The sequence below is a fragment of the Mesitornis unicolor genome, unplaced genomic scaffold (assembly GCF_000695765.1).
Source record: "Mesitornis unicolor isolate BGI_N332 unplaced genomic scaffold, ASM69576v1 scaffold34709, whole genome shotgun sequence".
Classification (NCBI taxonomy): Eukaryota; Metazoa; Chordata; class Aves; order Mesitornithiformes; family Mesitornithidae; genus Mesitornis; species Mesitornis unicolor.
In genome coordinates this window covers 6,849-18,026 of record NW_010207432.1, presented here as the reverse complement: position 1 = coordinate 18,026, position 11,178 = coordinate 6,849, and the positions used below count along the sequence as shown (strand labels likewise).

The following is an 11,178-nucleotide window of genomic DNA, read 5'->3' as shown; positions in this document are numbered from 1 at the left end:
TCCTCTGTTTTGGTCATCTAAAACCCACAATACTTCCAGAGAACTGTAGACTAGTTAGACCAGTGGCTAAACCAGTCATTCAGCATAACATTCAGCTGACCAGCATAATACTACATACTGTTGTCTGCACATTTCTAGACTTGCATATACAAGTAACCGGTAACATCTTTCAAGGTTATAACAGAACATCCCTATCCCAGCTCACCTCAAGCACTTCCAGTGCTCTATTTTATGCAGCAACTCCGTGCTCTTCTGCTCCTGAGTAGCTGAGTCTTCCTCTCTGTAGAGTTTCAAAAGTTTTAGGAAGCAAAGTGGGAGATGTACACACATTCTGGAGGGCATGGACATCTAGAATCACAATGCAAATCACCTGAGTTCTCAGGAAAACACATTCTCCTTCTTAGCAGAAAAAATTGCATGGCATGCAATTGATTTATTGGTGCACTTAAAAGATAGACATTAATGCAGTAAACTTCCTGACCCTTATATAAATAAGGCACGAAGTAATCCCAACCACTTAATACAGCAAGAAAGAACTAGAGTTGTTTTAGTTATGACAAGAGAGATCTGTGGCACCCTGTCTGCTTTTGTACTGTGTCATATTCCTCCTTCTGTTTTCTTAGAAACAAGCTAGAGGATAGATTTGAGGTATCAGTGAGATGAAGGAAAGCTTCCTATGACTAGGTGAGGTGCAGGGAAAACAGAAAATGTGAAAAACCCATACACTATTGTAAAGACTAGACTTGCCTTGATGCAGCAGTCACAGCAGACAACACTAAGAGAAAAAAGTTTCCAGCATTATCATTTGATTAAAGCTCAGCAGGTACCAACGCTGCAGCTAAGGATGACTTTCTCAAGTAAGGCTTGATTTGTGATTGTGGCACAATCACTTGACAGCAAAGCAAGCAAGCTTAAAGCTCCCCTATTCAGTTTGCTAGCCCTCCTATTTATGCTAGTTTAGATCATCTAAAATGTGTCACCATCCATAGCTTGAAGGGCTTATCTGCAAATTCCCATTACTTTTCACCCAGCACTACCCCCATACAGTTCTTTAATTCCCAGTGCTTGTTTATTGTTGCTTGTAATCACTTCAGGGCTTCACCACTGCTTCAAATAGATTTAAGTGAGCTTCAATGAGGAACGTGAAGTTCCTCTTTTCCTCTCCAGTGAGCAGAAAACCTCCTACAAATAAGTGTATACAAGTAGGTCCCCAACTCCTTTCCCAGTCACAAGGTCTGGAGTTAATTTTTCTAGTCCTCAACAGAAGATTCTGGTGAGGACCCTCTCCTAGAACCTGCTCAAGCCCTTGACTGAAGTTAAACCCAACCTTTACAGCAAAATGCAGAGAGTGGTCTCAGAGAAATGGCATCTAATACTTGCACAGTAAATAGCTTCATACTAAAAGTTAAAATTGAGATATCACTTCAAAGGCAAGTTTCTCTACACTCTCTGCAACTGTAGGTACGTCAGCCTGGCTTGTGCAGTAAGGCAGAACTGAAGGGCTTGGCAACCTGTTCCTATCCAGTACTACAACTGTTTGAATACTGACTATTGTCAGCACTGTTCTTTCACACTTTTCACCCTCCTCATTCAGTCCTTTTGTACCAGCTCACCTGCTGCAGAGGTAACAGCTGTAAGGCCACTTAAGAAACATCTGCTTATGGCAGCTGAAGCAGATCTGTGGAAAAGAAAGTTACTTGTGAACACCAATGGAAAATATCTTTTTACCAACAGTATCCACTGCCTGCCAAAGAGCAAGCATACAAACCAACCTTCTAAAGACTTTAGATTCACATACAATAGCAGAGGTCCAAGAAAGGATAGCAAAGACACAGGAATTAAAAGCTAAAAAGGCAAAAAATGTCTTACTTGTAGGCTAGGTTTTTTATGATGCAGAGGTTTGAGGCAGCTGCCAGACAACAGGAGTTTAAAAAAAGGCTCTTGAGCAAACAATAGCTGTTTTGTGCAAGAGTGTAACAGTAGCTAGTTAAGAGAGAGAAGAAGAGAGACATTGTTTGAGGTAGACTGCAGAAATCCCAAAGAGATTAAGCCAGGGTGAATTTGAATCCAATCCTGAAGCAAAAAATGAGTCATAAGGAAGCTGATGAGTTGCTTGAACTTGATAAAAAAGGGACACATTCTTCTACAGCTGGCAGTCAGAAGTGATATTATCTTGAAAAGCAGAGCTTGAGAAAGCTAAAAAAACTTCAGCAGCAAGAACCCAAAGAGGGTAAGAGACCCATTTTAGAACAGGCAGAGAGCAGGCAAGTTAAAGCAGGGTTGGTAAGTGAGGTGAGAAGAAAACAAGGATTCCATCTTGGGAGTGTCAGACAGATTGTGGAACTAACATAGCTCTGCCAGCAGAGCAGCAAGGCTCTGTCTATACTGCTAAAGAAGTGAGCAAGCAGCTGACCTCTAAGTCAAGTAGCACAGACTTCCTCACATCTGTGTTGCAAAGGGCTTGTACTCACAACATCTGCTCTAGAGGGGCTGGTTGCAATAGCTCCTCTCCAAAGGAGACTTGGTGAATAAGCCAGCAGTTAAGCAGAGTGGACAGCCATCAGTCCTTTGCTGCAGGTCCCCGTCCCCCTCATCTCCCCAACTTTTGCATCCACTCAGCAAGGTGGTTTGAGTTAGCACAACTCAGATGTGAGTGTCTAAGTGAAGAGCCTTTGCTTCACTGTTTAGCAGTACCAAATCTCAATTAATGACTTCGTGATTTCAGAGCTGGGCAACAGTAATGGTATCAGCTTTCCTAGCACGGAAATAACAGACAAGAAATATCAAGCAAAGACTGGGTTACTTTCCAGGTAACTTACACAGCTTCAGCTTGATTAGAAGCCATCACCACACAAGCATTAAAAGGCTTTGCAGCCTAAGGCCACCCTAGGATCAGCTGCATGAACTAGGTAAGTTGACGCAGAGAGCACCTCAGCTGTTTGGCACTGAGGGCCATGAAACCAGCCAGCTTTTGAAAAGGCATGGATAGCACAAAGACAAGGAGAAGAGGAAACATACCTTTGCTCTTGGAAAGATGCAAGCACTACCTCCTTGGGAAAAGCCTTGCCCTTCCAGCACCATCGTTGCATATCTGTTTCTAATCAGTTCAGCAATGGTTGGTGATGGCCATTTAGTAAGAAAGGAACAGTCCTATTGAAAGACAGAAGTTAAACATCAGGGAAAGCTGAAAGAAACAGATATTTGGGGAGGGAATCCTGAAAACTGGGTCCCAAAAGGCTCAGGAGCATTTATTCCCAGAACTCCGTTTTCCCAGTGATGAGGACTGTCAGTTGACTCTTTGACAGTAGTAGCAGAGAAACTACTATAAGGCTTTTATTGGTTGCTACAGTTTTCAAGCAACTTCCTGACACCTCATTAGGGAGTTAGGTCCCTCTGTCATCACAGTAGTTAATAGCATCTCCAGAGCAAGTCTCTGGAGAAGTCTACCTTTTGGTATGGACCACAGCACAGGTGACACCCTGACCCTCCTAGGTACAGGATCCCTTTCTGCAGCACAACACTATTGCCTTCTCTTTGCCAAGACTCACTGGCTCCACGCAAATGACAGCTATGGTCTGGTGTTTGACCAGGAGAGACAACAGTGCTTTTATCCCCAAGTGGGGAGCTCAACCCACCTGCATCCCCCACCACACTGCTGAGCAAAGAGGTTACACAGAGTTGTAGTAAGTTTAGAGACTTGCCGGGGGCAGGCAGGGAGGGATGCAGAAGGAAATGAGGCTGCAAGTGCACAGCACACCTTGCCAGGGCAGAACAGGGAGAGGCCATAATTTAGAAGGTTGCTCATAAGTACCACAAAACCCATCATTGCTCCCACAGCAATAATTTAGAGACTCAAGGACTTCAGTAGTGCATACATTTAAAGGTCGCTAATGCCATGCTATCCACATTTTGTCAACCACTTGTTCCCTTTACTGCAGATTAAAGGAAGTTTGTGAACATATCAGAATTTAAAAAGAATAAGGGGAAATGGAGAAAACAGGACAGTCCCACTGCCAGCTACAGTGGAAGAAAGCCTTGACAGACACTTTGGAGTAATACAGTGGTATTTTTCTCTTCTGGTACAACAACTTTATTTGGTAGATTCAAACTGGGAAGCCTCCCCAAGGATACTACAGCATCCAATCTTATCTTAAGCTGTCTCCAAAGAGACAATAATACCCCAACTTAAGATCAGTATACAATATGGCCTAAGATAAAGGCCACAGAACATGCTTATTACTTGCACAAGGATCAAGGTGGAAGCTCTGGTCATTACCAGATCTGTTAGACCAGGTTTGCTAGCTGACATGCAGGACTTACATGTTCCTTGTTTTGAAGGCCTCTCTCTAAAGATATGGACCTTCCTCTGTAAGGAGGTGGCTGCGTTTGGCCAGCATTCAGGAAACTGTTAGGCTCATTTTCTTCTACTGGAGGTGCACTCATGGGAGGATATGCATCATTTGCAGCAAAACCTGGATAGGAAAAGAGTTTTAGGGTGCAGAAAACTAGCTGGCAGCTTTAGTATTCATCCCAAAAGCTGAACACTCAAGAGCACTACACAGCCTTCCAAAGGCAGCAAGGCTTACATCTCTCCCCCTCATCTCCCATCAGCTCAGATCACAAAAAGCAGGTTACAGTAATTATGCTTGTCAGTAGGCAGTGATAAGGCTTCATTAGCACCATTTAGTTTAATAAAATCAAGTGGTGCACTGTCTACTTGAACATTCAAAACACTCATTTAGCTTTTCCTGTGAATTCCAGTTAGGCCTTTGGGGACATGCAATCATTGTTTTGAAGCTGCAGGAGCCATACAAGCTTCAGTCAACTGCTGAGGAATGGATTTCTAAGGGCACCTCCCCAGACTCATTACTTAGTGTTGGAGCTTCTCCAGCAAAGTGTCTTCAGGTGATCACAGAGAAAGCCTACAGTGAGCCCAACCTAAGGCCCTGGGAACCCAGCAGGCCACTGACTGTCCTTTGTTACCTGGTTGTGAAGACGTGCAGCTAGAATTACACTGACCTGGGCTGCTACAGGATACTAGTAATGGCCTGGTTGAGGCAGGCCATGTGTTGGAAGGCAGCCTGGGAGTAGTTTCCTGTAGATCAGAGGACAGGATATTCTTAAACTGCATACAAGAGACACCAAGCCCAATTCCACAGAAGTTCTGCTGCTAAACAAAACTCAGGATACCCAGGACTGACCAAAAATGTTCAAGGCTCAGCCAAAAGCAGAGCAGAGGAAAATCTATGTGTCACATTTAGCAACTTTATATTCCAAGAGATAATAGCAAGTTAATTCCCCTTGCAATCAGGAAGCTCCAGCCAAGCTAGTGAAATTTCCAATTAATCTGTTCTCTCTCACTCAAGTTCAACGCGGATACTAGTCCCAAAGTTTCATTTGTTCGAGAACAAGCTTCACAAAATTCTTCCTATACAAGGGATACCCAAAAAATACCCAAAAGGGTATTGTACACAATAAATACCCAGAGGGTACATTGGAATCATTTTCTTGGCTCCAGCTCACACATAGCAACACTGAAGACTGTGCCCCACTAACCCAACTCAAACCCAATGCTGTATCTCAACAGCATTGTTTCTAGCTTCTCTAGAAAAGCAGAAAAAATTGATTAGTCTCCATATAAAGGTCCTTCTAGTTTAGCAGTAATACATCAACCACAGGGTTCTCCAGTGCTGAGCATTCCTACAACTAGCACAGACTTGTGCAAATATAACTATGATTTTCTGCTTTTATTAATATTCATTTTACTCAGTTAAGCAACTGCATTTCATACAGAAATGTTTACAGAAAACAGATTCCTGTTTGTATGTCAGTGCATCTGTGCTAGACATGATGTGTTAGAGCTTTAAGCACTGTTCTGCAGAATTTCTGAATATGCTCAGACTGAGTCCCAAAACCAAGCAGTCAAGCTTCTCATGATCAGACTGGGAGTTAAAGAATATGAAGGCAGTGCATTGTGATTTATTGAAGAATGCTGCTCCTGAAATTGCTCTACAGGCAGAAGAGCAGGAATTCACCCTTAAAGTTGCTTCCTGAAAATAAGTCATGAAGTTTTCCTTCCACAAGCTCACAGACCATGTGAAATGCAAATACATGTAGCATCAAATGGCTCACCATGGGGTAAGGGCAGAAATAGTTCTGGCTCATATTAGCCAAACTCCTTTGCATATTAAAACTTCTGCAGGTTCTAGTTTTAAGAGACCAGAGCAGACCTTGGATCTATAGGCTGCAGTCATGACACAAAAAGAAGTGTTTAAACATGGTATGAGCTTCTGTAGAGGAAAGCACATCAGTGACCCTAACAGTACCACATGTGTTCATTTTTAAGAGACAAGGTTGTCCACACTAGGATTAGAACCTGACATTCCAGGTGATGTGTGTGCAGATCTAATGCCTGAAGTCCTTGTGCCTCTCCAGAGTCCTTTCATTTAAAGCCTTACCCGAACTCCTGGTCCCAGCTGCTGTGTTGTAGTGTTGACAATTTTAAACTCTGTACTGACATCTGGGAGAGTTAAGAAACTCTCTCTTGGAGATTTCAAGTCAATATTTGGTGTCTTAAACACTTCTGCAGGGGTGAGGTAGAACAAAAAAACCCATACACACAGACAAGGTAAGATATTGTGCTATGACAAGAAAATTACAAATTTGATACCTACATATCAGAATTTGATATTTGGCTAGACTTTGTCCCAGTAGTTACAGAATCTTTTAAATTTGGGTGATGGTCAAAATCCTGTCCTCTCTTCATAGACAAGTTTGAACATCCATCAGAAAAGGGTTAGTTGAAACATCTTTTCAGTCTTAATAAGCCACAAACAGATTTTCTAGAAAGAACTATTCTTATACCATACCACATTTATCACACAAAATTTTCATTCCCAGCTCCCTTGTATTTTTCATGCTATGGAAAAGATAAGTGGGCTTTAATTTCAAAGGCCATCCATTATTTTTAGTCAACGCTAACTTCACTTGCATGCCTGATAGATCACTTTGTAGCAGGTACCTTTGGGTCTGTTCTCATTTTCCCTTGCTGCTGATGATCGAAGCTTCTGTGGCCATTTTACGTCTGCTGTGAGCTGTTCATGCCAGCTGGACTCCCATGGCACACATTCTTTCAGCTTCTTCTCCAGCACCTGCAGGCAAAGCATAGCACCAGAAAGAGCCAGTGGACAGAGTGAGGAGACCACTGGTGACAAAACTACTCTTTCAGCAACGGCACTGTTTTACAAGTGCCTCTTACTCAAGAGGGTACTGGGCCTTGTACATGAGAGAACCTTTAGATGCTGCATGGTAGAAAACTTTAGTAACTCTCAGAATTGTAACTGAGAATTCCAGGATTACTTTCAGGACCACAAAATGGTACAAATAGAAGCAGCAGTGGAGGAAGTAGGGAGATTGATCATCTTTATCCTATGAAGATGTCACCTCCCATTTTCCTAACCCCATGTTTTGCCAGGCAGGTCTGCCCAAAAGTTAAGTATTGTTAATATATGTCCCTCCAAATCCAAACCAGTAGCTAAGACTTTAGCTTTATATTCCTAGAAATCATCCTGTCATCATCAACTCCAAAATCATCTTGTTTTGCTATCATTAGATGCAGCACTAGGTAACCTACAGGTTTTAGATGAGGCTTGGGAGCAGCTACACCAACATTGGAGGTCCTGTGTTTTTGCTCGATGACCACCTGAAAAAGCAGAAGTGGTGGTTAAGCAATAGGGTTTTTTGTCCTCTATTCCCTATACACCCTGCCATTCAGTGGCACAGTGAATGACTCAAGTCAGGATTTGGGAATGGAGGTGGTGGGGAAGTCATAACAAGACTGAGTTGGGAAGTGTAGAATGATGAGGTTTACTTATGTGGATTTTTGGTACAGGCAGATTTGCCTGTGGTAAACTAGAGGCAATGAGAAGCCCTGCACAGCCCTTTGAGGCTTGCACAAGTAGTATACAGTCTTCTAGCCCCAGCAGCTCATGAACTGCTCTCAGGAGCCACTAGAAAACGTACTCTGATTTTAGTGTCAGCGGTGATCCTGAAAAGCACCATGGTCGCATCACATTCATCAGTGAGAACTCAGCTCCAGGGAGGAGAGTAGTTGAATGGGTTAACAAGACTGTAATAAGAACTGTAGCAGCAGGCAGCTGTACACATAAACTAGAGTCCCAGAGACTGGCTTACAGCCCTACATAAACTAGGAACAACAGCAAGATAGAATTGCAGGACAGGTAGTCATATGAGGCAGGCTGCCTCCCTCATCAAGCCCTGTGCTCACTGCATAAGGGAGAAATTAAAAAGAAAAAAATTTAAAAAAATCAAGATTCGCATGCATTTAGCTGCGTTGTTTACTTATTATTACTTCGAGGCAATACCATTTAGTTTCCTTATGTGTACAGCTTCAGAACACTTGAGAGTGCAAGTAGAACAACACTACTACAGCATCCCAGGCTAGCCGTGCTTTCATTCATTTGCAAATTAGACCACTGTTGGCTAGAGAAGCTTTAAAATAGCTTTGCAGATGGGGAAATCATCATTTAAGAGCCTTCACAAAGACCTGAGCAGTAGCACTCTGCTTTCTTCTGGCATTTCTGACTACAACTCTTAAACGTGTTTGTGCTTAGGACAAAAAAAGAAAAGAAATTCAAGACCCAGTTCATCCTGCCACCTTGAGTTACACTTCTGTACTGCACAGTGCATTGCTACAGATTACATTGCAAGAACACAGGTAGTTATGATGTATTGTCTCTTTTCCAGTACTATTCATTTATATACCAAACCTTCAGGGAAATGTCACAGCCTTATCTGAAGGCTGGAGCCACAGTCAAGACAAACGAGAGCTGGGGTTTTACAGAGGTGCATGGAGAAAAAAAGCTGATTTTCGCTTTTTAAAATATTACTCTTTATTACAAGTAGAGTTGTGTCTCATCTTCTGCCAAGATGTCTGTTTTTAAAGCATACCAATGCCACAAAGCCTTGTGCCAACATTTTAGATCTGTTCATCATTTCCAGCTCAAGGTGCAGCAAGCTAACAGCATCACAAGCCTTTAGAGACACCCCAGACATTTTTGTACCTGATCATCCTCACCAACCATCCACACTGTTGGAAGTCCCCACCACTTGAGTGAACACAGCAGCTGCCCCTGGAAGGGACTCAACTTTTTTTTCCCCGACTGAACTCCTGCAGTAGCTCCTGTACACTGCCTAGAGGCTGAGCAAAAGGCTTGATCAAAAGTGCTTTTGCACTTGCACACATCTCACAACATCTGGGAAGGCAAAGAAACTAGTAAGAGATGCCAGGCACAGCTCAGCTCAAGGATCATGAGAGGACGTAAGTGTCCAAGGTAGAAAGCATAAGCAGACAAGGGTCTGTTTCATGAAACTGTTGTGTGCAAGGCAGTGTAATTGCTCCAGGGAAGGGAGCAGCTGACCCCCTGGAGGGGAAAGAAGTTTACCATCCAGCTTCATCAAGTGTGGCTAACCCCGAGTTAAAAAGTTACTGGAAATTAAGCACTCATGTGGACAAACAGGGTGAACTAATGTTGAGCTGAGAGAGAGATCACTTCTGGACTTGGAAGTACCTTTGATAAAGACAGACTTCTGGAGAAGAGGTCCCAATGAATATTGCTGAGATATGAGGTAGAACAGATGGTTTCAAAGTGGTCCATTGACTCCAGTCACTCACCTTCCGAAGAGTATACCTCTTGTGCTGAATATCATCCAAAAGTAATTCATAGGGAGAGCAAATATGTTCTTTTGGAGGCATGTGACGCTGTGGTCGCTCAGTAGCCTTGTGCAGCCTCACACCACTCTGCAGCTCATGGATGACACTGGGCCACAGGGATGCCTAGGAGAAATGGATGAGGGACAAGTCAACATCTGGCTAGAATGCCAAGAGCAGCATCTCCTCCCTCTGTGTTGTTACACTGTTGTGTACTCTGTGGGTACACTTAGCAACTGAAGCCATTCAGATACACATAAACATGTCCTTAACACCCTCTTCAACTCACTTGCCGATCAGGGCACAGTACCAGAACAGATAATTGCTTTTCTTTGCAGAAGTTAATTTACAACAAGGGATCCAGGAGCTGGCTCGCCAGGTTAATTCTTGAATTTTGTTGTTAACTTTATGAATATACTTCAGCAAAACACAACTTCTGCTGCCAGGTAGCTGGATCTATTTTCTTGAATATCTACTTCCTGCCAGTGCTCCAGGTGCCAGAGATTTTTGTATTATTGGACCCTAGGAAACACTGGGAATGGCATTCCAAATCTTACCATTAAAATCCTCTGAGCTTTCAGAAGCCAAGGTTTGAAGGACCCACAAATAAAAGAGGAAGACAAGGGGAAAGAAATCTCGTACTTTAACCTTCACAGCAGCATACATTGGCAGTTTCAGCCTGGAGACACAAGCTGATAACTCTGACATCTCATCCTGTTCCTGTATCAATATCTGAGGATGCTCAGGCATGCAGTACAACTCAACAAATGTTAGACAGGAAAAAAAATAATCAACTCGATAGCATGTTTATACAACATTGTAATGGAAGTGCTAATAAGTCAAGCTTATCTGAATCCCAAAGGCAATTTGAGTAAGAACAAGTGATTATATTATAAACAGAAAGGGAAGCAAAACATTTTAGAAAACTGCCTCAGAACAAAGCTTCTGATTTAGATTTCTCTTCCTTTTCCCCTTACAGAATGAAGCATCTTCTCTCAACTTACCCCTTTCAGATATCTTGGTATAATATCAGAAGAGTCTTATGCAAGCTCTGACTGATGGCTGCCTTCAAGGAGACAGATTTTTGTTGGATTATTTTAGTCTGGCTTTGGTACAGTAATACCTCAACTCCAGAAAAATAGAACTGTCAGAGTGACCATATACTAGTGGTATCTCTTCGGCTGTATTTACTGTGTAGGAGAACATACAAAAGTCTCTGAGCAAATTGGTCAGTATTAGAGACCTTTGAAATAGCTTATTCTGAGCCATTTGCACTTTCTAGAGTTGTATTTCACATGGTAACAGCTTGACAGAGATACGACCTGATGAGAGACTTTTGTACTATAAATACTCCCACATTGGTTTCAGGACAAGAATTGCCTTCAGCTATCCATTTCAGAGCAACTTGTACATCAAAACATTTTTTTCAGATGTAGGAGACATCATTG

At 42.6% G+C, this 11,178-nt stretch overlaps 1 protein-coding gene across 1 annotated transcript in view; it reads right to left on the bottom strand.

Moving 5' to 3' along the window:
- Positions 1-205: 205 nt before the first annotated feature.
- LOC104546676 (protein spire homolog 1-like) overlaps positions 206-11,178 on the bottom strand; it is a gene marked incomplete at its 3' end in the record, with an annotated part of 15,462 nt that continues 4,489 nt past the window's right edge. The window contains 9 exon segments of the mRNA XM_010192113.1: positions 206-348; positions 748-775; positions 1,614-1,678; positions 4,321-4,472; positions 5,362-5,428; positions 6,459-6,583; positions 7,022-7,151; positions 7,634-7,702; positions 9,695-9,892. Of these exon segments, the coding sequence (XP_010190415.1) occupies positions 206-348; positions 748-775; positions 1,614-1,678; positions 4,321-4,472; positions 5,362-5,428; positions 6,459-6,583; positions 7,022-7,151; positions 7,634-7,702; positions 9,695-9,892 (977 nt within the window).